The sequence below is a fragment of the Cherax quadricarinatus genome, chromosome 80, assembly GCF_038502225.1.
Source record: "Cherax quadricarinatus isolate ZL_2023a chromosome 80, ASM3850222v1, whole genome shotgun sequence".
NCBI classification, from domain to species: domain Eukaryota; kingdom Metazoa; phylum Arthropoda; class Malacostraca; order Decapoda; family Parastacidae; genus Cherax; species Cherax quadricarinatus.
Window position 1 is genome coordinate 18,907,216 of NC_091371.1, and position 26,128 is coordinate 18,933,343.

The 26,128-nt window shown below is 38.4% G+C and overlaps 1 protein-coding gene across 4 annotated transcripts in view; it reads left to right on the top strand.

Annotated features, from left to right (window-relative positions):
- The window catches only part of Myo61F (Myosin 61F), a 204,933-nt gene that overhangs the window by 168,597 nt on the left and 10,208 nt on the right, over nucleotides 1-26,128 (top strand). For 3 of the 4 annotated variants that reach the window (XM_070102210.1, XM_070102211.1, XM_070102209.1), the window contains 10 exons: nucleotides 3,299-3,466; nucleotides 5,354-5,492; nucleotides 5,681-5,912; nucleotides 8,496-8,726; nucleotides 13,957-14,134; nucleotides 16,259-16,361; nucleotides 17,144-17,271; nucleotides 17,920-18,141; nucleotides 20,042-20,071; nucleotides 25,813-25,913. In XM_070102210.1, the coding sequence (XP_069958311.1) occupies nucleotides 3,299-3,466; nucleotides 5,354-5,492; nucleotides 5,681-5,912; nucleotides 8,496-8,726; nucleotides 13,957-14,134; nucleotides 16,259-16,361; nucleotides 17,144-17,271; nucleotides 17,920-18,141; nucleotides 20,042-20,071; nucleotides 25,813-25,913 (1,532 nt within the window). The remainder of the gene's footprint in view (nucleotides 1-3,298; nucleotides 3,467-5,353; nucleotides 5,493-5,680; nucleotides 5,913-8,495; nucleotides 8,727-13,956; nucleotides 14,135-16,258; nucleotides 16,362-17,143; nucleotides 17,272-17,919; nucleotides 18,142-20,041; nucleotides 20,072-25,812; nucleotides 25,914-26,128) is intronic. The other variant, XM_070102212.1, reaches the window with a different exon arrangement.

A 26,128-nucleotide genomic window follows, 5' to 3' on the forward strand; every position in this document is an offset into this window, starting at 1 on the left:
AGTGAATCTGACAGTAAAAATTAGAAGTGAGAAGTTGTTAGATGGGGAGTTGGAGATATTGGAAAGATGGCAGGAATATTTTGAGGAGTTGTTAAATGTTGATGAAAGGAAGGCAGTGATTTCATGTACTCCCCAGGGAAATATAACATATTTTAGGAGTAAGGAAGAGCTAGTTGTATGAAAGTGGGGAATGTACCTAGGGATTGGCAGAGATTATGCATAATTTCTTTGTATAAAGAATAGGAGACAAGAGAGGGTAAAAATTACAAGGGTATAAGTGTTGAGTGTACCAGGTAAAGTGTATGGTACCCACTATTGAAAGAATAAAGGGTAAGATGAAGAGCAGGATTGCAGATGAACAAGGAGGCTTTAGAAAAGGTAGGGGATGTGTGGACTGTTTACATTGAAGCATGTAAGTGAACAGTATTTGGATAAAGGTAGGGAAGTTTTCTTTGCATTTCTGTATTTATAAAAGACATATGATAGGATGGATAGGGGAAACAATGTGGCAAATATTGCAAGTGTATGGAATAGATGGTAGGTTACTGAAGGTAGTTAAAGAATTTTATGAGGATAGCGAGTCTCAGGTTTGGGTATGAAGGAAAGAGGGAGAATATTTTCCAGTACAAGTAGTCCTTAGACAGGGATTGTTCAACATATTGATGGGGTTTATAAAAAAGTGAATGCTAAGGTGTTGGGGAGAGGTGTGGGGTTAAAATATAAAGAATCTGATACAAAATGTGACTTATCACAGTTGGTTTTAGAAGGCACTGTCGTTCTGGGAGATTCTGAAAAGTTGCAGAGGTTGGTGGACAAAGTTGGGAGGGTATGTAAAAGAAGGAAAAGTGAACATAGGAAGGAGCCAGGCAATGAGCGTAACTTACAATATAGGGAAATTTGAGAATATATTAGTACCAACACTTATGATGAGGGTGTCAAATGATTTAGATAAAGAAAAATTGGATATCAAATTGGGGAGGAGGAGTATGGAAGAAGTGAATGTTTTCAGATACTTGGGAGTTGACGTGTCGGCGGATGGATTTATGAAGGATGAGGTTAATCATAGAATTGATGAGGGAAAAAAGGTGAGTGGTGCGTTGAGGTATATGTGGAGTCAAAAAACGTTATCTATGGAGGCAAAGAAGGGAATGTATGAAAGTATAGTAGTACCAACACTCTTATATGGGTGTGAAGCTTGGGTGGTAAATGCAGCAGCGAGGAGACGGTTGGAGGCAGCGGAGATGTCCTGTTTAAGGGCAATGTGTGGTGTAAATATTATGCAGAAAATTCGGAGTGTGGAAATTAGGAGAAGGTGTGGAGTTAATAAAAGTATTAGTCAGAGGGCAGAAGAGGGGTTGTTGAGGTGGTTTGGTCATTTAGAGAGAATGGATCACAGTAGAATGACATGGAAAGCATATAAATCTATAGGGGAAGGAAGGCGGGGTAGGGGTCGTCCTCGAAAGGGTTGGAGAGAGGGGGTAAAGGAGGTTTTGTGGGTAAGGGGCTTGGACTTCCAGCAAGCGTGCGTGAGCGTGTTAGATAGGAGTGAATGGAGACGAATGGTACTTGGGACCTGACGATCTGTTGGAGTGTGAGCAGGGTAATATTTAGTGAAGGGATTCAGGGAAACCGGTTATTTTCATATAGTCGGACTTGAGTCCTGGAAATGGGAAGTACAATGCCTGCACTTTAAAGGAGGGGTTTGGGATATTGGCAGTTTGGAGGGATATGTTGTGTATCTTTATATGTTTATGCTTCTAGACTGTTGTATTCTGAGCACCTCTGCAAAAACAGTGATAATGTGCGAGTGTGGTGAAAGTGTTGAATGATGATGAAAGTATTTTCTTTTTGGGGATTTTCTTTCTTTTTTGGGTCACCCTGCCTCGGTGGGAGACGGCCGACTTGTTGAAAAAAAAAAAAAAAAAAAAACTTATGTTCTTTTGGGAAGTACAATGCCTGCACTTTAAAGGAGGGGTTTGGGATATTGGCAGTTTGGAGGGGTATGTTGTGTATCTTTATACGCATATGCTTCTAAACTGTTGTATTCTGAGCACCTCTGCAAAAAGTGATAATGTGCAAGTGTGGTGAAAGGGTTGAATGATGATGAAAGTATTTTCTTTTTGGGGATTCTTTCTTTTTTTGGGGGATCACCCTGCCTCGGTGGGAGACAGCCGACTTTTTTTGGGGAAAAAAAAAATATTCTGTCATTAATTATTATTCTTGATGTTAAGGCTTATGAAATTTGTTTTTCATTAATGTAAGGTTGTTTTATTTTAGGCCACTTATCCAGTCTGTCAGTAGTATAAAAGTTTATAATCAGGTAGGACCCAGTTCAATAAGAGTCAGAAAACTTAAAATTACATTATCAGTAAATTTAGCATATTTGCTCACACTGTTTTGTACAATTCTTATTTTCATTAAGTTACCTTGACATACATGTAGGTTTGTACTACTATATATCTATTTGCCAATAAGTGAAAAATCAAGCCAGTGTTAGAAAAATTGACTGAAGAAATATCTCCTGACATCCCTGTGGCTCATCTGTGTCTTTAACTTCTTTCTTGCCACTCATCCAGCCTGTCCCTGTGTCCTTGTCAATCTTATCAGTTGCCCTTAGTATTATATTCCCTGATTTTTCTATCCTCTAGTATCATTAGATTTAGTTCCATTAGTCTTTACTCGGCTCGTACTCCTTAACTTAGGAACAAACCTTGTTGCGTATTTCTGCACTTTTTCCAGTTTCTTAAATTGTTTTCCTAGGTGTGGGTTCCATACTGGTGTTCTGTACTCCAAGAGGGGCCTCAAACATGTATAAAGTTCCCAAAGGCACTTTGTTGAGACTTCAAGGCACTCTTAGATTTGCCAGGCAAGCATTGGCATCACATTATTTGGTTGATGTTCATCTCTGGTGAAATGCTATACACTATTCTCATTCTTCTCACATTCAAAGTCATTATTTAGCATACTGTGCTAACAGTTAGGAACTCTGGCCAAGTAAATTGAAGTCTAGGAAACTGTTGTGTATGGTGCCCACAGTGAGGAGTAGCTATGCTTTGTTAGATAAACATTGGATCACATCTTTACCTTTCTGGAGGAGCAGTTATTTAGTAAATGTTTTATTCCTTGGGTAGCTCTTTGTTTATATTTCTCTTTGCTATTGTGTTTCAACTTTTTTACATTATACAGTAATGCTTTTTCCATGAACCTTTCTAGACAGGTACTTGCCACTTGTAGGTAAAAAACTGTAGATAATGATAATATCCATATATTTATTATATATTAAAAAATTTTTTTGCAGGTAAAGAAAACCATAAATAAGGATGAATTTAGATTGCGGCATTATGCAGGTGAAGTTGCATACAGAGTACAGGGCTTCTTGGATAAGAATAATGATTTGCTCTTCCGTGACCTAAAAGAGGCCATGACTCACACTTCAAACATAATAATTACCAGTGTGTTTCCCAAGGTAATAAAAATTCGGTTATATTGAATGTGGCATGGTATGATTTTATTATTCCTTGGTTAAGTTTAGAGTTCATGCATTTGTTTTAAAAGCAAATACCTGTTTAACAGGTCTAATAAAAGAATAATAAAATCATACCATGCCACATACTGGCCCTAGCATGTCTTTGTGATAGTACCATACATAAGGACAGTAGAGCAAGAACAAGGTATTGTTTATGAAGAGATTCAGGGCAAACTGGTTAGTCAAACTTGAGACCCAGAGGTGGGAAACAGTGTCTGTATCTACAAGGAGGGTCAGTATCCATCTGACAGGAGTGTGCACCCCCCCCCCCCCCAATACACACACAGTCATGGTGGGAAGTGGCTGGCATGTTAAAAATGTGGAAATTAGGGTGAAATTGAAATTAAGGATGGGCTAATACTTCAATTTGGCATGAACTTTATTTCTCAAATTCATTAGAATCCTCCTACCTCTTTAATCCTCTCCACCTTACCCTCGCACTTAGTGTCACTTGCAGGACAAAATTGAAACCTGGCATAAAAATTTTTGAGGATGTATATTTTTTTTTTAAGTGTGCTTGCCTGCAAATAAGGAAATATGGTTGTGTGTACTGATATTTGCCAACCAGTTTTATTTATCAAAACTAAATCAAAGCCAGCTATAGAATCTTCAAAACATTGATAGTGGATATAGCAGACTTCTTATTTCTTTGTTCAGTCTTCCTAAATATTTCAGTTTTAACTTCTTAAAAAAGACAAACTGGACAGGATTGATTTAAAATGATGGTTTCTCAAGATTAAATTTGTATTGAATTTTTGTTCTTGAGTTTTAGGAACTAGTTTTTAAAGTGCTGTTTCTTTTAGCCATTGGTTTTATCATGTACTGTTTTAGAGAGCATTATGTCTTTGATTTCTTCCCTCTTGAGAAAGTGGCATCATTTACATGAATTCAGGCATTTCATTCATTAAAGAATCTGAAATATTTAACAATGTTTGTTAGAAAGTCATTTAAGTGAAATATTTGATGCTTGCTTACATTCATTCATAAAGAAAAATAGAAAGAAAGAGAGAAAGGCAAAAAAGCACACTTGTGGTTTCTGAAAACAAGGTCAATTTATATATTGAAAGAAGTAAGATGTAAAGTTGTATAATTCTATGATTATGGCTGTGGAAAATATATATAATAGGAAACCAGGCAACCTTTCTGTTTCGTGTAGGAATGTTTCCATACACAACCAAGATAAGCTAATTATTTTTTTTAATCACATTAGCCATCTCCCACTGAGGTAGGATGACCCAAAAAAGAAATACTTTTACCATCATTTACACTATCACTGTGTTGCCAAAGGCGCATATATACGATGCTTCAAATGTCCCTCCAAACAAAATATCCCAAACCCCTCCTTTTAGAGTGCAGGCAATGTACTTCCCACCTCCAGGACTTGTCTGCCTAACTGGTTTTCCTAAACCCCTTCATGAAATGTTATCTTCCTCACACTCCAACAGTTCTTCAGGTCCTAAAAATTATTATATGCATGCAGTACTAGGGGAGAGTCTTGGAATATATGGTTAATTTAATATTTTCAAAATATAGTAATAGCAGCATTTCTTGAATTCCAGTATTCAAACTAGGAGGTACAGCCATTTCTAATATGTGATGGCAGTTCTAATATCAGTTTGCCACCCAAAGTTTGGCAGAATAATATTAAATTCTTTGTACTTTGATCCATATTCTTCAGATATTTCTTAACATGTCTTTACTGGGATTGTTTTGTATGGTTGATATATTTCTCAGTTCATAAAGTTTTCCAAATTTTGACTATTTTTAGTATAAGATATTTAATGACTATATTGTTTGCATGGATTACAATTGCACATTTTATTTTAGGATGAGTTTTCACAAAAGAAAAGGCCAGTCACTGCCGCCACGCAATTCAAGAACAGCTTGGCTGGTTTGATGACAATTCTTATGAGCAAGGAGCCTTCTTACATTCGTTGTATTAAGCCTAATGATGATAAAAGATCCTGTAAGTAAATTTATTTAGTTCTTTAAGACATGACATTCGTGATTAAAGAAAATTTTTTAATGTTGCCCAATGTAACTTTAACAACTAAAATGGTGTGAAAGTTGCTTTCAGATGCAGGGGCTTGAACATCTTACAAAAATGAGTGTATATCATTACCAGTAATGTATTTTTGTCATTTTCGTCCTCAGACTACTTTGATGAGGAACGTGTCAGCCATCAGGTTAAATACCTTGGTCTGATGGAAAATTTGAGAGTGAGACGAGCAGGATTTGCCTACCGGCGTGCTTACGAGATTTTCTTGGGTCGCTACAAATCTGTTTGTCCTGCCACTTGGCCAAAGTATAATGGGCCAGCAAAGGATGGCGTGATGGCTATTGTTCAACATCTTGGATATCACCCTGATGACTATCGTATGGGAGAGTAAGTCTGGTTTATGGGCCCTTATTTAATATTTGCTGTATTTTGTTGTACTGTATATTTGAAGACTTGAACATTTGAATTACAGTAGACTCGAATAAAGCGTGGGTTGTTCTTATATAATTTTGCAATGTGAGTAATGTATTCAAGAAATACAGTTGCATTCTTTAGCCCTCTTAAAAAAAATTTTTTTGTTTTTGTAACACGTTGGTCGTTTCCCACCGAGGCAGGGGGACCCCAAAAAGAAAGAAAATACTTTCATCCTCATTCAATACTTTCACCTTGCTCATACATAATTACTGTCTTTGCAGAGGCACTCAGATATGACAGTTTAGAAGCATATATAAAGATATACAACATATCCCTGCAAACTGCCAATATCCCAAATCCCTCCTTTAAAGTGCAGGCAGTGTACTTCCCATTTCCAGGGGTCAAGTCTGGCTAACTGCTTTCCCTGAATCCCTTCACAAAATGTTACCCTGCTCACACTCCATCAGGTCCCAAAAACCATTAGTCTCCATTCTAATATGCTCGTGCGCGCTTGCTGGGAGTCCAAACCCCTCGCACCAACTTTTTCAAGGAAGGCCCTACTCTGCCTTAATTCCTCTACAGATTTATATGCTCTCCAAGTCATTCTACTCTGTTCCGTTATCTCTAAATGACCAAACCACCTCTTCAGCCATCTAATTAATATTTTAGTAACTCCACACCACCTCTGCATTGCCTCCAACTGCCTCCTCACTGAAGCATTTACAACCCATGCTTCACACCCATATAAGAGTGTTGGTACCACTATACTCTCCTGCATTCACTTCTTTGCCTCCGTGGATAATGTTCTTTGTCTCCACAGTTACCTCCAAACACCACTTGCCTTTTTTCCTCCATCAGTTCTGTGGTTAACCTCATCCTTCATAAACCCATCCGCTGACAAGTCAACTCCCAAATATCTGAACACATACTCTTCTTCAATACTCCCTCCAATGTGATATCCAATTTTCCTTTAATTAACTTTTTTGATACCCTCATCACCTTATTCTTATCTATGCTCACTTTCAACTTTCTACCTTTACACACCCTCCCAAACTCTTCCATTAACCTTTGCAACTTTTCTTTAGAACCCCCCAAAAGCACAGTATTATCAGCAAAGTGTAACTGTGTCAACTCCCATTTTGTATTCGATTCCCCATAATTTATCCCCACCCCTCTCCTATCTATAAACATGTTAAACAACCATGGTGACATTACATATCCCTGTCTAAGAGCTACTTTTACTGGGAAGTAATCTCCCTCATACACACCCTAACCTGAGCCTGACTATATTCATAAAAACTCTCTACAGCATTTAGTAACTTACTACCTGTTCCATACATTAAAAAATAATGGAATTTTTGACACCTTGCATTGTAGGTGGCATTCTGTTGATCTAGAAATGTGTAGTTAGGGTTCATATTGTGCTACTAGGTCAAGTTGAATGTAGTGAGGTTTACACTCATAAACAAGTGTAATAAATCATTGTGTGATTATCCTAAGTTAAATCTACATCATGTACTTTTTCATGTGCTTTTACGCCTGTGTGCCATCTTCACTTCCTCATATCAGTGACAAGGAAGAATTTTATCCTACCTTAAATTATTTGCCCTTCTTGCTTGTTGGAGATGGTTGTGGCTGTACTGGGTGGTGGGTTTAGTGCTTGTATGGTTGAAGTAATAATAAACTGAGCAATAAATGGCTGTGTGTTTGAGTTTCATAGGGCCACTACAGCATATGCTGTAGGTAACCACATTAAGCAGGCCTGAACCACCATTTTAAAGCTTTAGGGCATGAGCATTCAGATAAAACCATTTACTAACAAGCAATATAAGTAGCATTCTGTTATACACACATCAAGGCATGTATACTCTGAGAGAGGTTATTGTATTTCTTGTATCTTATTCTTATGCTGAGAATTTGCAATGTAGTGATTAGAAGACAGTATGGGGTTACCAAAGGTATTATTCAGAGGGCTGAAAAAGGGTTAGTGAGGCTGAAGCAGAATGGGACGATTAAGTGGGTGTGTAAATCTTGGGTGGATGTAGTGGTAAGGTAGGAGTCTTTCCAGGAAGGTTTGTAGGAAGGATGTAAGGGAGTGCTAGGAACTTCATGCATCCAGCAGACTTGTGTGAGCATGTTAAGTTGGAGTGAGTAGAGACTAGCGGTTTTTATGGCTTGTATGAGTAAGGTAGCACTTACGAAAGGAGTCAGAGAAACACGTTAGCTGGAGTGATGGAAGTGGGAAATACTGTGCCTGCATTCTGAAGGAGAGGCAAGGATATTGTTGTGCAGAGGGTCATTTGAATTAGTGTTTGCATACTTCTGGCAAGATGGGTATTGAATGAATGTATGGTGAGTGACTGTTTCCTCTTCCAGGTGACCCCTCCTTGGTGGGAGAGGAGTGATATGTTAATCTTATTGCAATGAGTAACATTCTTGTAATAAAAATATGGTCATACTTTTTGACTCGCTAGACCTCGTTATATTATTAATGTTAAGCCTTTAGAATTTAAATATAAATAAAATGTTTAAAAAAATGTTTATTTTATATTTTAGAACAAAGCTGTTCATTCGGCTGCCAAAGACACTGTTCCTCACCGAAGATGCATTCCAAAAGCGAAAGCAAGAATTGGCAACAATGATACAAGCCAAGTGGAAGGCTTTTGTGTGCCAGAGAAAATACAAGAAAATGAAAGCCGCTGCAACTGTATTGGCCAAGCACTGGAGACGTGTTTTGGCTCAGAGACTGCGTGTGCGCAGGAAATGGGCTGTTGGAGTTGTAAGAGCGTAAGTTTGCACATTAGATTTTGTAGACTTTAGTGTCCATTATAAATCTTCATGTATTAAGTTACATTCCTGCAGACCTCTATTTTGTGTATGGGAAGAGTTGGCAAAGTCATTTGGGAATATTGGTATAAATGTTTTTAATAATACAGATATACAAGGTATGATGTAGCACGTAATGAAAGTAGTTTATTAGATTATGTAGTGGTGGATAAAAGGTTGATGGGTAGGCTCCAGGATGTACATGTTTATAGAGGGGCAACTGATATATCGGATCATTATTTAGTTGTAGCTACAGTTAGAGTAAGAGGTAGATGGGAAAAGAGGAAGGTGGCAACAACAAGTAAGAGGGAGGTGAAAGTGTATAAACTAAGGGAGGAGGAAGTTCGGGCGAGATATAAGCGACTATTAGCAGAAAGGTGGGATAGTGCAAAGATGAGTAATGGGGGGGTTGAAGAGGGTTGGAATAGTTTTAAAAATGCAGTATTAGAATGTGGGGCAGAAGTTTGTGGTTATAGGAGGGTGGGTGCAGGAGGAAAGAGGAGTGATTGGTGGAATGATGAAGTAAAGGGTGTGATAAAAGAGAAAAAGGTAGCTTATGAGAGGTTTTTACAAAGCAGAAGTGTTATAAGAAGAGCAGAATATATGGAGAGTAAAAGAAAAGTAAAGAGAGTGGTGAGAGAGTGCAAAAGGAGAGCAGATGATAGAGTGGGAGAGGCACTGTCAAGAAATTTTAATGAAAATAAGAAAAAATTTTGGAGTGAGTTAAACAAGTTAAGAAAGCCAAGGGAAAATATGGATTTGTCAGTTAAAAACAGAGTAGGGGAGTTAGTAGATGGGGAGATGGAGGTATTAGGTAGATGGCGAGAATATTTTGAGGAACTTTTAAATGTTAAGGAAGAAACAGAGGCAGTAATTTCATGCACTGGTCAGGGAGGTATACCATCTTTTAGGAGTGAAGAAGAGCAGAATGTAAGTGTGGGGGAGGTACGTGAGGCATTACGTAAAATGAAAGGGGGTAAAGCAGCTGGTACTGATGGGATCATGACAGAAATGTTAAAAGCAGGGGGGGATATAGTGTTGGAGTGGTTGGTACTTTTGTTCAATAAATGTATGAAAGAGGGGAAGGTACCTAGGGATTGGCGGAGAGCATGTATAGTCCCTTTATATAAAGGGAAAGGGGACAAAAGAGACTGTAAAAATTATAGAGGAATAAGCTTACTGAGTATACCAGGAAAAGTGTACGGTAGGGTTATAATTGAAAGAATTAGAGGTAAGACAGAATGTAGGATTGCGGATGAGCAAGGAGGTTTCAGAGTGGGTAGGGGATGTGTAGATCAAGTGTTTACATTGAAGCATATATGTGAACAGTATTTAGATAAAGGTAGGGAAGTTTTTATTGCATTTATGGATTTAGAAAAGGCATATGATAGAGTGGATAGAGGAGCAATGTGGCAGATGTTGCAAGTATATGGAATAGGTGGTAAGTTATTAAATGCTGTAAAGAGTTTTTATGAAGATAGTGAGGCTCAGGTTAGGGTGTGTAGAAGAGAGGGAGACTATTTCCCGGTAAAAGTAGGTCTTAGACAGGGATGTGTAATGTCACCATGGTTGTTTAATATATTTATAGATGGGGTTGTTAAGGAAGTAAATGCTAGGGTGTTTGGGAGAGGGGTGGGATTAAATTATGGGGAATCAAATTCAAAATGGGAATTGACACAGTTACTTTTTGCTGATGATACTGTGCTTATGGGAGATTCTAAAGAAAAATTGCAAAGGTTAGTGGATGAGTTTGGGAATGTGTGTAAAGGTAGAAAGTTGAAAGTGAACATAGAAAAGAGTAAGGTGATGAGGGTGTCAAATGATTTAGATAAAGAAAAATTGGATATCAAATTGGGGAGGAGGAGTATGGAAGAAGTGAATGTTTTCAGATACTTGGGAGTTGACGTGTCGGCGGATGGATTTATGAAGGATGAGGTTAATCATAGAATTGATGAGGGAAAAAAGGTGAGTGGTGCGTTGAGGTATATGTGGAGTCAAAAAACGTTATCTATGGAGGCAAAGAAGGGAATGTATGAAAGTATAGTAGTACCAACACTCTTATATGGGTGTGAAGCTTGGGTGGTAAATGCAGCAGCGAGGAGACGGTTGGTAATATTTAGTGAAGGGATTCAGGGAAACCGGTTATTTTTGTATAGCCGGACTTGAGTTCTGGAAATGGGAAGTACAATGCCTGCACTCTAAAGGAGGGGTTTCGGGATATTGGCAGTTTGGAGGGATGTGTTGTGTATCTTTATACGTATATGCTTCTAAACTGTTGTGTTCTGAGCACCTCTGCAAAAAGTGATTGTGTGAGTGAGGTGAAAGTGTTGAATGATGAAAGTATTTTCTTTTTGGGTCGCCCTGCCTCGGTGGGAGGCGGCCGACTTGTTGAAAAAAAAAATATGTATACATATATGTCGTGCCGAATATGTAAAACTGGTCAATTAGCAAGAACTCGTTTAAAATTAAGTCCTTTTTAAAATTTTCTCTTGTACGTTTAAAGATATATTTTTTTCATTAATGTTGATGTAAAAATTTATAATTTTGCACCAAAAGGAACTTAGAAAACTTGCACTTGTTATAATAAGGTTAGGTAAATTTTCTAAGTTCCTTTTGGTGCAAAATTATAAGTTTTTACATCAACATTAATGAAAAAAATATATTTTTAAACCTATAAGAGAAAATTTTAGAAAGGACTTAATTTTAAATGAGTTCTTGCTAATTGACCAGTTTTACATATTCGGCACGACATATATGTATACATATATTTTTTTTTCAACAAGTCGGCCGTCTCCCACCTAGGCAGGGTGACCCAAAAAGAAAGAATCCCTAAAAAGAAAATACTTTCATCATTCAACACTTTCACCTCACTCACACATTATCACTGTTTTTGCAGAGGTGCCCAGAACACAACAGTTTAGAAGCATATACGTATGAAGATACACAACATATCCCTCCAAACTGCCAAGATCCCGAAACCCCTCCTTTAGAGTGCAGGCATTGTACTTCCCATTTCCAGGACCCAAGTCCGGCTGTATAAAAATAACCGGTTTCCCTGAATCCCTTCACTAAATATTACCCTGCTCACACTCCAACAGATTGTCAGGTCCCAAATACCATTCGTCTCCATCCACTCCTATCGAACACGCTCATGATAAATATTGAAATGTAGAGGGAATGTTTGGTCATCAAATCAAACTCCACAGTCATTGATTGGCATTATCATTTTTCATGAAGTTGGAAAGCATTACTTAAAGGAATGGAAAAGTTTTGTCAGAAAAAAATTCATTATTATGACACCTGATCTTTCATAAAACCTTCCACAATTAACCTTATTCTGTTGCATAAAGTAATTACAGATAACTCAATCTTGCTTGGGTATTATCCGTGTTTTGCATCATGCAACTTAACTACTATTTGTATTGTGCAAGTTCCCATGGATTGTTTCCACCACTTGAGTTCTTTTTTAGATCAGTTTCTTTTACAGTACTTTAAAGAATGGCCTAAAAGGCTTTGAAAGTCCAGTACACGTAGCCCCAGTGTAATTCGTGGAGGAAATTTTATATGTGAATTAAAAATATTTAGGAAACAATAGTTGATAACCCTTAATGTAATTAAATACTTTTGTAATACCCTTGTGAGAAATGTCACACGATATCTTTGTTGGTATTCTATACTGTACATTGCTTTTGTAATCCCCTTATAGTATTTCAGTAAATAAAAAAAAAAAAAAATTTTTGATATGCTAAAATAAACTAAGAACTATGGAAGAAAGTACAAATTTCAGCAGCACTCCAATATATGCATCCAATATTCTTTATTGAGTTAGTACATTTTTAGTTACGGTATTGTATCGTCTTGCATTCCTATACCTGGAGAGGGTTTCAGGGGGGTCACTACCCCTGCTGCCTAGTCTGTGGCCAGGCCTCATGGTGTATCAGCCTGATCAACCAGGCTGTTACTGTTGGCCGCATGGAACCCAACATGTGAATCACAGCCCGGCTGGTCAGGTACCGACTTTAGGTGCCTGTTCAGTGCCTTCTTGAAGATAGCCAGGGATCTTTTGGTAATCCCCTTTATGTATGCTGTCAAAATTTTGGGCCCCCGATGCTTATTGTGTTGTCTCTTATTTTGCTAGTGGTGCCCCTGCTTTTCATTGGGGGATGTTGCATTGTCTGCCGAGTCTTTTGCATTCATAGGGAGTGATTTTCGTGAGCAAGTTTGGTACTAATCCCTCTAGGATTTTCCAAGTGTATATAACCATGTATCTCTCCCACCTGTGTTCTAGGGAGTACAGGTTGAGTTGAGGAATTTCAAGCATTCCCATATTCCTGTATTTGGTAATACAAATATTATTTTCAACATTAACTTAAAACTGCTTGAAAACACTGTGGAGTAAACACAAGTCAGAATGGGGAAGAGTAACCAGCAGAGTTCTAAAAGGATTGGTACAGTATTTGAACCATTACTGTCTATGGTTTGTGAATGACATTCCGGATGGGATTTAGATATATCCCTGTTTGCTGATTAAAAACTAACGAGGAGAATAATAACAGATGAGGACAGGGAAAAGCTCCAAAGAGATCTGGACAAATTGTAAGAGTAGTTAGATAAATGGTTCCTTGAATTTAATCCCAGTAAATGCAAGGTTATGAAGTTTGTGGAAGGAGCAAGAAACAGTATAGACTAGGGGAACATAAGCTGCTGACTTGACTCGGAATAAGACCTAGGGGCAAGCATAGTGCCCACTGTAATGCCAAAGGCTCACATCAGCTGAATAACTTATGCAGCTAATGCTCATCTGGCAAATCTAAGAATGGCCTTCATAAATCTCGGAGTCATTCTGGGCCCTCTATACAACAAGTTAGGTCTGTCTTGGACTATTGCTCAGTCAATGACATGTAAATTGCCAGGCACTGCCAGGTCACCTGTGGCTGTCTCCAGACAACACTAAATGACAACTGAGCATCCAGTGATTGCTGAGTTGCCAGTGAATGTTAAGATACTGGAGAAAATTCAGAAGTATACAACAAGGCTTGTTCCTGAGCTAAGGGGCATGAGCTATGTAGAAATGTATATGGTTTTTTAGTTTATGTAAATGTAGGAAGAGAATGTATTTGGTTAGATATAAAATATATTTAGGAAACTGAAATGTTCTTTATTTCCTCTTAGTAATATAATTTTTGAATAGGTTTGTGAAAGGCTTCATCACTCGCAATGACCCTGTCAACCCCACCAACGCTCGCTTCCAACAGTTGGTAAAGTGCGAGTTTCTGCTCAGGCTTGCAAAGTCGCTCCCAAAGAGTGTTTTGGACACCAGGTGGCCAGATTCACCAGCCCCCTGTGCCAATGCTTCAGCAGTCCTACATGTAAGTGGTAACAAGAGAAGCATACTTCATATTTTGATTACTAAAACTTAGTTCATAATATGAGTAACATTGTGTCAAGAGTGATGGTACATAATATTGACCATTTGTTCCAGGTACAATTCCATGTGTGGTATGGTTATATGAGGGGGGGAAAAGTATTGTTAGGAGCATGGGTTACAGAACATAATAGTAAATTTTGGAGAGTATTCCAAGAGTCTGAGGCATTTATGTATTAATTTTTTTTTTAAACACTGGCTGTATCTCACTTAGGTAGTGCAACCCAAAAAAGAAACTTGCCATCATTCACTGTCTTAACAGAGGTGCATACATACTACAGTTCAGATGCCCCTCCAAACTGCAAATATCCCCATTCCTCCTTCAAAGTGTAGGCACTGTACTTCCCGCCTCCAGGACTCAAGTCCAGCTGACCAGTTTCCCTGAATCTCTTCATAAATTGTTACCTTTCTCACACTCTAACAGCTCATCATGTCCCAAAATCTATTTGCCTCCACTCCTATCTAAAATGCTCACACATGCCTGCCAGATGTCCAAGCCCCTTGCACACACAACCTCCTTTATCTCCTCCCTGTATCCTTTCTTAGGGCAACCTCTAGCCCACCTTCCTTCCACTACAGATTTATACACCTTAGTCTTTCTATTTTGCTCCATCCTTTTTAAATATCCAGACCACCTCAACAACCCCTTCTTCAGCTCTCATGGTAATACTTTTAGTAACTTTGCATCTCCTCATCTCCAAGCTATGAATTCTCTGCATATTATTTACACTACACATTGTCCTCAGACATGACATCTCTACTGCCTCCAGCCTCCTCCTTGCTGCAACATTCACAACCCATGCTTCACACCCATATAAGAGTATTGGTACCACTATACTCTTACACATTCCCCTTTTTTGCCTCCATTGATAACATTTCCTCTTAAGATTCTTTAGTGTATTGAATTTTTTTTTTTTTTTATATCACACTGGCCGATTCCCACCAAGGCAGGGTGGCCCGAAAAAGAAAAACTTTCACCATCATTCACTCCATCACTTGTCTTGCCAGAAGGGTGCTTTACACTACAGTTTTTAAACTGCAACATTAACACCCCTCCTTCAGAGTGCAGACACTGTACTTCCCATCTCCAGGACTCAAGTCCGGCCTGCCGGTTTCCCTGAACCCCTTCATAAATGTTACTTTGCTCACACTCCAACAGCACGTCAAGTATTAAAAACCATTTGTCTCCATTCACTCCTATCAAACACGCTCACGCATGCCTGCTGGAAGTCCAAGCCCCTTGCTCGATATCCAGCTATTTTCAGTCCTGAAACCAATAAAAATCATCTGTTTATGTAATACAGGTTGACCATCACTAATCCGGCAACATTGAAACTTGAAGGATACCGGATTAGCGATTTTGCCGGATTATAGAATGGTTAGGTTAGAATACGCTGAACACAATGGCGTTATTTACGCATCAGCGATTTCACCCACTTGGGCCCTATTTTTGGCCCATTCCATTGTTCGTCTACCAAACTCGTAGCTATTTTGCCAGTATTCTTTCTACTGTTGGTTTAGTACAAGAAACTGCAGTAATTTCACACAATTTCAAGAGATGCCAATTTCAAAATTGGGTCCAGAACAAAGTGCAGACATTCCTGGTACTAAATTAACATTTTCCCTGTTCATTAGTCATGCCTCCTATCCCCTCTTGTATTACACTTGCTTTGAGACCAAAAAAATGAGAATGCAACCATACATACCATATGAAAATACACCACAATTAGTTTTAAATAAAAAGCATGGTCACCACTTTTTCTCATGCACTGTACTGTATAATTTTTTATATGGTGCACATTTACTGCATTAGACCCATTTCCCCATATCTAGGCCCAAATTTACCACTCGCCTTATTTGAGAGAGCTCATCTCGTAGAACTGTGGCACCGACCTGCACTTTCAAGGGGGTTAACAACTGCATACTGTATGCAAGATTTAACATTAGAGCTGCTTAATGCAAACGAAGTTAAGTATAATGTAGAGAGACTGTTGATGACTCGGTAGAGATTTTTGAAAGTAGGCACAATAAATATCTTGCTATTTTTAATGAATAATTTTTTTTTAAGAGCATGCACCGTACTTACCTCGCTCGAAAGTATGTGAAAGCTCTGCAACCCGAGAAGAGAGCCATGTTTGAGGAGAAGGTGTTGGCCGAGCAACTTTTCAAAGGTGAGATTATTTGACTTTGGCATCAGTTAAAAGTATTCATTCTCACATTTATTAAATCTAATTCTGCCTCATTATTGTAATGTATTGATTTTACTTTAAGGTATTTATTACCTTGGGATACTGTATTTTGTTAATTTAGAAATTACAGAGGAACTCGGCACAAGCAATCACAAATCAATTGCCTTTAGACCAGTCATTGAAGAGACAGATGACAGTGTTTACTACATTGCCATATGTAAACCACCCATTAAGTAATTTTATTTTTGGCAGTTGTCTATATATGGGTATAGGTTAGGTTAGGCTTAGATAAGATAACCTCCCCTAAAACAATTTTTACTTGGTCTGTTTAGATCATGCAGAATCTGATGCACTTGCATGAAAAACTTTGAGAATTGGTTGCATGAAGATACTTTTCTGGGGAGATATCTTGGTACTGTTGAAGGACTTTTGAAATAGTTAATTGATATGGTAACCCTCTTTCTCTGATCAGACCTGATTACCTCCTATTTGCTAGGTGCTGAAAGATTCCTTATGGGTTTAGCAATTCACCCCCCCCCCTTTTTTTTTTTTTTTTTTTAACAGTGACAGTCTCCCAGCAAGGCAAGGTGACCCAAAAAAAAAAAGATGCATTCACCATCATTCTTTCCACCAGTGTCTTGCCAAAAGTTTGCTAAGATCACAATTCATATAACTGTGATTGCAACATTTCCACAAATGAATATTATCATTATAACAATGCATGAAGATATGTTTTTCATTATAACCCTTTATCCCATTATTAGGAAAGAAGGCCAGCTACCCTGATAGTTTGCCAAAATGGTTCCTAACATCAAGACTGGATGAAGCTTATGAAGCCTTGAGGAAGACTTCCTTTGAGGATACAATTAAGACAGCAGGAGAGAAAACAAAGGTAAATATATATTTTTATTTAGTGAAATTTAAATGTTCTTGGTAGATCATTTTGCTCTCCTTACCTGTGTGGATAGTATAATTAAGAGGGCTGAGGAATTGTTTAAGTGGTGTGGACATTTGGAGACAATGGATCGGAGTAGGATGACTAAGGTGTACAAATTGGGGTAGAAGGAAGGAGTATGGGATGTCCCAGGAAGGTTTGGAGCAAGGTGATGAAAGATTAGTGCTCAGTTTCAGTATCAAGCAGGCTTGTGTGAGATTGTTAGATTGGCATGGAGAAAGGTGGTTTTCATGGCTTCGTACTGTTGGCTGGGATTCAGGAAAACAGGTCAGCCAGAATTGAGTCATGGAGGTGAGTAGGACAGTACCTGCACTCTGGGTATACCGTTTATCTACTTTAGATTCATTTTAAGCATTTTTTAATTCTTTTGTTTGCCAATAACATATTTTACTCATGTCACCTGAAATGGATGCAACTAGATCACTTTTGAGGAAGGGCAGTTTGAAAAGATAAGACATACAAAACCAGTTATGTAATATTTACATTACTCCTGCAATTTGTTTTATAATACCAGTACTATATTTACTTTGTCATACATATAGTATATTTTACCATCAATAATTTCTTTTTTTTCTGACACATTAGTACTGTACACCGTGTACAAAGTATGATCGTCACGGGTACAAGCCTCGGGAACGCATCATGATTCTTACATCAGGAGCTCTGTACTTGCTAGAGGCTAAGGAGAACAAGTTAAAGCATAAACATCGATTTTCTTTGAAGGAAGTACAAGGCCTCCATGTGTCCCCCAACACGGACAATCTTCTTCTAATACAGATTCCTGTGGAGAATGCTAAGAGAGATAAGGTATGACGGATGTATTCAACAAAACTTGCTCATTAGTACTGCTTCATAAATATTAGATTTTAAATGTTTTTACAGTTTTGCAAATATATTACCTCTCCGTTAACTTGATACTGGTAATAATGTAATTACTTTATTAATAATGAAATTTTGCAAATAGGGTACCACTGAATTCTGTTTGGATAATACATCTTTCAGATTTTTGCTCATTTGTGTTTCAGAGGCCATATCTTTTTAAGTTTCACTCTAATCTGGTAAATATTAACGCTAAGATATTGTCGTGACATTTCTGGTGTACATCTTGAATGATGTTTTGTTTAGGCTCTTATAGCAGTTTTATCACTGGATAAGTGTGCATGTGCCTTTATTATGGTTTCGTACAATTTGGGAGGACTGTGGGTCCTTTTCTTTCCAATATCTAGGGTTCTTTAACTCCTACATAGCATTCTGTTGCCTTTTCTGGGCTTCTGTCATAAATTGGTTTTCAGTTACTGATGTACCCGAGTAACCACATATTAGAAAGTTGCTACACCTTTGCATTGGTAAAAATTATCTGCATATATGATTCTTTACTATTTACTTAGAGGTTCTTATGGATTACCTACACATAATTTTGTTGGTCACTGTCCCCACAGCCCGGTCGCAGAGGAGGCCTCCTGGTTAATAGCCTTATCAATCAGGCTGATGGTATTGGCCTTGTGTATTTCCTGATCAGCCAGGCTGTGGTGCCTGGCTGATCAGGAACTGGCTCGTAAGGTACCCTCTTGAAGATGGCCAGTGGTCTGTTTTTAATGTTTATGTATGAAGGGTATTGAAAAGTCTTAGCCCCTTTGCCCTTGTTGAATTTTCAGTGTTCTTACCACACCTCTTTTCAATGGGGTATTTAGCAGCCTGGCTAGCCTTTTTAATTTTTAAGGAGTGATTTTAGTGTTCAGATTTGGAACTAATCCCTCTAGAATTTTGAAATATAAATTTTGATGCCTCTTTCTCATTATTTCACATAATTCAGTTTAAGGTACTTAATGTATTCCCAATAATCTAATCATTTGACTGTATATTAATAGGGAGTGAATATTGTCTACACACTGTCCAAATCTGCTATTTCACCTTCCTTAAGAAGGGAGGTGGTTTGTGTATAGCAGTATTTGTTTAGAGAAAACAAGTAGTAACTTGAAGAGTATTAGAATTACTTGGTATCCCTTGTTTTGAAGATTTGAGTTATCTGGGCTATCATTTTCCTTGCAGTTATGATACTACCAATGTTGTAATGCTCTGACTTTGACAACAGGGAGAGAAGCAAGGGAACCAAACCTATTTATTATGGCCTCCTCATTGGCAATGTTTAAGTTATTAAACATTTAAAAAGTCTTTTTTCTGTATAGTAATTGCACATTTACAATAGAAATATTGAGCAGTTCTCAATTTGAAATATTCTTAGGATGAATGCAGTGTATAGCAGTTCACTACTGTCTTCTAATTCTTACAGTAGATTTTTAAACTGCTCAGACTAGCAGGGTACAACCCCTACAGTTTAAGCACTCCCCTCCCATAAATGAAATAATGGTCACACTGGGCTCTTACCTATTGGGGAAAAGATTCATAGCCTGTCTAAAAAAGTAATTATCTGGAACTAAATGTTAAGGAATGGTACAAAAATTGGGAACAGATTGATATTAATGTCTTCATGTTGATTGGTACTATAGTTGTTTGAAAAATTAGAGAGCTTATAGGTTGTGTGTATTGGCTTTATTGTAGTTATCAGTTGGCTGGAGACCCTGAATGATGATTTGCAATCTTGTTGCAGCTTAATATTGTGTAATATCTTATTGCCATTCTTGTGATGAATGTGTCCTTTCATCACTATTTTACTAAATATGCTTCACACTTTTATTGCATGCTGTAGAGTGCAGGTGCTTGTGACCCTAACCCCAAGGTAAGAACCATTAGTCAAAATTTCATTGTGTACACAAGTGTTAATTGCACATATATCTTAAAATAGTGGTGAATTAACTGCTTTTGAAAGATATTTCTGGAATGTATACTCAAAAGTAATGCTGCAAAGTGTGCATGAACCACTTCTGGAGAAACTAGTTACAATGTTATGTATTGTCAGATTTTGAAAAAAAAATTTGAATTTTGAATTAGCTTGACTAAAAGGCAAATACCATATATCACAAGAAAAACAAACCAAATATTTGGTAAGAAATTATAAAGACCATATGTAATCAATAAAACAACTTTTATTTACTAAACTTATTTTGCTAATAAAAAATAAGACAAGTTAACAATGTTAAGCATGGTGTATTTTAATGAAGTCAAGCTACCTGCAGTAATCCCCCGCTATCCGCAAGGGATACGTTCCAAGACCCATTGTGAATACCTGAAACTGCGGATAGTAGTGAACCCTATATACGTCGTTTTTAATTTACACAGACACACACACACATGCGCGCGCGCACACACAGATGCACACAGACACGCACAGACACGCACACAGGCACACAGACACACACACACACACACACGCACACACGCACACAGACACACGCACACAGACACACACAGACACACAGACATGCACAGACACACACACAGACATGCACACAGACACACAGACATGCACACAGACACACACACAGACATGCACACAGACACAGACACACACACACACACACACACACACACACACAGACACACACACACAGACACACACACACAGACAGACACACACAGACAGACACACACAGACAGACACACACACACAGACACACACACACAGACACACACACACACAGACACACACACACACAGACACACACACACACATACACACACACATACACACACACACAGACACACACAGACACACACACACAGACACACACACACAGACACACACACACAGACACACACACACAGACACACACACACAGACACACACACACAGACACACACACACAGACACACACACACAGACACACACAGACACACACACACAGACACACACACACAGACACACACACACAGACACACACACACAGACACACACACACAGACACACACACACAGACACACACACAGACACACACACAGACACACACACATACACACACACATACACACACACACACACACACATACACACACACATACACACACACATACACACACACATACACACACACACACACACACACACACACACACACACACACACACACACACACACAGGAGCTGAGTCTCGACCCCTGCAACCACAATTAGATGAGTAGACACAGACACAGACACACACACACACACATACACACACGCGCACACGTGCACACACACACACACACACACACACACACACACACACACACACACACACACACAGGGAAATCGACCTGACGACACTGGCGGACAGGAGAGATAGGGGGGGACATAACGACATACAAAATACTGAGAGGAATTCACAAGGTGGACAAAGAATGTTCCAGAGATGGGACACAGCAACAAGGGGACACAGTTGGAAGTTGAAGACACAGATGAATCACAGGGATGTTAGGAAGTACAGTGGACCCCCTCGCATAACGATGGCATCACATAGCGATTAATCCGCATACCGCTTGCTTTAATCGCAAAAATTTTGCTGCGCATACCGATTAAAAACCTGCTCACCGATTTTCGTCCGAGAAGCGTCCAATGTGCGCCCTCAGCCAGCCTCACATGTGCCGCTCGTGCCATTGTTTACCAGCCAGCCTCCGCGGTAACATCCAAGCATACACTCAGAATATTTCGTATTATTACAGTGTTTTCGGTGCTGTTTCTGGAAAATAAGTGACCATGTGCCCCAAGAAAGCTTCTAGTGCCAACCGTACACCAATAAGGGTGAGAATTCCAATAGAAATGAAGAAAGAGATCATTGATAAGTATGAAAGTGGAGTGCGTATCGCCGACCTAGTCAAGTTGTACAAGAAACCCCAATCAACCATCGCTACTATTGTGGGCACCAGAAAGACAATCAAGGAAGCTGTTCTTGCCAAAGGTTTAACTGTGTTTTCGAAACAAAGATCGCAAGTGATGGAAGATGTTGAGAGACTCTTATTGGTGTGGATAAATGAAAAACAGCTAGCAGGAGATAGTCTCTCAAGCGATCATATGTGAAAAGGCTAGGAAGTTGCATGAGGATTTAATTAAAAAAATGCCTGCAACTAGTGATGTGAGTGAATTTAAGGCCAGCAAAGGTTGGTTTGAGAGATTTAAGAAGCGTAGTGGCATCCATAGTGTGATAAGGCATGGTGAGGCTGCCAGTTCGGACCACAAAGCGGCTGAAAAATATGTGCAGGAATTCAAGGAGTACATAGACAGTAAAGGACTGAAACCTGAACAAGTGTTTAATTGTGATGAAACAGGCCTGTTCTGGAAGAAAATGCCAAGCAGGACCTACATTACTCAGGAGGAAAAGGCACTCCCAGGACATAAGCCTATGAAAGACAGGCTTACTTTGTTGATGTGTGCCAATGCTAGTGGTGATTGCAAAGTTAAGCCTTTATTAGTGTATCACTCTGAAACTCCCAGAGCGTTCAGGCAAAAGAATGTCCTCAAGGATAATTTGTGTGTGCTGTGGAGGGCAAACAGTAAGGCATGGGTCACTAGGGACTTTTTCTATAACTGGTTACACCATGCATTTGCCCCCAATGTGAAAGATTACCTAACTGAAAAGAAATTAGAACTTAAGTGCCTCCTGGTGTTAGACAATGCCCCTGGTCATCCTACAGACGTGGCAGAGCGACTTTATGGGGACATGAGCTTCATTAAGGTGAAGTTTTTGCCTCCTAATACCACTCCTCTCCTGCAGCCCATGGACCAGCAGGTTATTGCAAACTTCAAAAAACTGTACACAAAAGCTCTGTTTGAAAGGTGCTTTGTAGTGACCTCAGAAACTCAACTGACTCTAAGAGAGTTTTGGAGAGAGCACTTTAATATCCTCAATTGTGTAAACCTTATAGGTAAGGCTTGGGAGGGAGTGACTAAGAAGACCTTGAACTCTGCTTGGAAGAAACTGTGGCCAGAATGTGTAGACAAAAGGGATTTTGAAGGGTTTGAGGCTAACCCTGAGAATCCTGTGCCAGTTGAGGAATCCATTGTGGCATTGGGAAAGTCCTTGGGGTTGGAGGTTAGTGGGGAGGATGTGGAAGAGTTGGTGGAGGAGGACAATGAAGAACTAACCACTGATGAGCTGATAGATCAACTTCAACAGCAAGAGGCCAGACCTGAGGAAACTGGTTCAGAGGAGGGGAGAGAGAAATTGAAGAAGTTGCCTACTACAAAGATTAAGGAAATCTGTGCAAAGTGGCTTGAAGTGCAAACCTTCATGGATGAAAATCACCCTCACACAGCTATTGCAAGCCGTGCTGGTGATTATTACACTGACAATGTTGTGAAACACTTTAGGGAAGTCATAAAGGAACGAGAGGTACAGGCCACTATGGACAGATATGTTGTGCGAAAGAAGTCCAGTGACTCTGAAGCTGGTCCTAGTGGCATTAAAAGAAGAAGGGAAGTAACCCCAGAAAAGGACTTGCCACCTCAAGTCTTAATGGAAGGGGATTCCCCTTCTAAACACTAACACTCTCTCTCCCCTCCTCCCATCCCATCAATCATCACCAGATCTTCAATAAAAGTAAGTGTCATGTAAGTGTGCATGCCTTTTTCAGTTTGTGTGTATTAAAATTAACATTTCATGTGGTAAAATTTTTTTTTTTTCATACTTTTGGGTGTCTTGCACGGATTAATTTTATTTCCATTATTTCTTATGGGGAAAATTCATTCACATACCGATTATTTCGCATAACAATTACTCCTCTTGTACGGATTAAAATCGTTATGCGGGGGTCCACTGTATTTCTTTGGTCAGAGTAGTCAGGAAGTGGAATAGTTTGGGAAGCTATGTAGTGGAGGTGGGATCCATACATAGCTTTAAGCAGAGGTATGATAAAACTCACGGTTCAGGAAGTGACCTAGTAGCGACCAGTGAAGAGGCGGGGCCAGGAGCTTGGACTCGACCCCTGCAACCTCAACTAGGTGAGAGTACAACTAGGTGAGTACACACACACACACACACACACACACACACACACACACACACACACACACACACATATGATAGTGTGATAAATTACACACAATAAGTCGAGAATTAGCACTTTTTCACTTACAGGAAGCATTTCTCTTAGGCTTTGAAGGACTGCCAGCATTACTACTTTTGCACTTTGGAGTCATTAAGCAAAATTAAGGGTTATTTTTGGTCACTGGTAAATCTTGGAAAACAAACTGCAGAAACCAAATCCACAGACACACACACACTGGTCACAGACCGGGCTGCGGGGGCGTTGACCCCCGGAACTCTCTCCAGGTAAACAGATACAGGACGGTTCTACCATTCTGAAATTTCCTTAGATTATGCATATACTGTATGTAAGTTTAAGCAATTATACTTCATTTGACCCGGGAAGGTTCTGCCTTTGTAATAAAATTGGTATAGATAAGAATTAAGCCATGTATAAATCCATTCATTCATAGCTCTCGTGTTAGCCATTTTTGTTTTTTAATTATACATATGGTAACTGATCCATTCATAAACAAGGGCAGTATTTTGAGTTACAGTTCAGTATCTTGAACTGGTATTCATTTAACACTAATTATGAACAGATTTTTAAAAATTTCATAATGTACCTAGCACTGCAGAAATTTGTGGTTGAGCACATTTTAGCACAAACTTTTCATAAATATTTCTTGATGCATGACAGTTATATGCACTCTATGCACAGTTCTTTACACTTATTCAGTGTTGTTTGACTTTATGCACTTTTACTTGTAATGGTAGTTCCATTCCTACTGTAAAATGTGATAAATTCTAGTGAACATTAAATTTTTTTGATACTTATCCTTCTGTAAGGAAACTTGCATGTAGAGTATTGGGCAGGGTATTCAAAATACAAAATATTTGAGATAATTAGCATGGTGATGGTATAGACCGATGTGCACTAATAAGCATCATTCTAGGAAGAATGGTCCAAGATCTGCATAAGATTCATTTAACGAGACATCTTTAAAGTTTTGGTAAGGTTTGTTCAAGTGTTAATGCAATAAATAGAATTTATATAAAGCCTTTCTAATTAAAAATTAAGTTTCTTTACACGTGTTTTTTTCTGTTTTTACATTTGTAGTGTGCCACATCTTTCATATGAGGGATTTCTCAAACAATTAATGTGATATTAATTTATATTCAAATAATGTTTCTATTACAAGTGGCTAACATATTGTATTTCAGTATAGAAATTAATTACTTGTAAGATGATCATTACCAAAGACATTACAACAGGATTATTTAATATGGTATTATGTTGCTTTCTAAATGCATATTAAAGTATGTAGTGCACATCTGAGCATGTCATAAGGTGTTGGTTGCACACAAAGCACTTATAAACAATTTTGTCCTTCAATATTGTCATTGTGATATAATAAATTCTTTAAACCTGAAAGTTAATGATATTTACAAAGTGAAAAACATGATTATTTTATAAAAATTTTTAGTTTTCAGTGTTACAGCATTTGTTTTAGAATTGTTGTACTGTATCATGAAAGTACTTCTATGGGAATTGCAAGGTAATTTTAAAAATTATTTTGCAGGGGGATTTAATCGTCAGTTTGCCCAATGTAATAGAAGCTGTCACCAAGATCATAACAGTCAGTGACAGCCCTGAAGTTCTGAAAGTTGCTGAATCTGAGAGGTAAAGCAAGTTTTTTAATATTTCTTAGGTGAAAAATTGTACAGTATATAGTACAGTGGAACCTCTGTTTTTGTGATTAATCCGTTCAAAAAAGTCTGACAAAAACCAAATCGTACGAGAACTGAAGCAGTATTTCCCATAAGAAATAATGTAAATCCAATTAATCCATTCCAGACACCCAAAAATATTAACAAAAAATACATTTTATAGAGAAT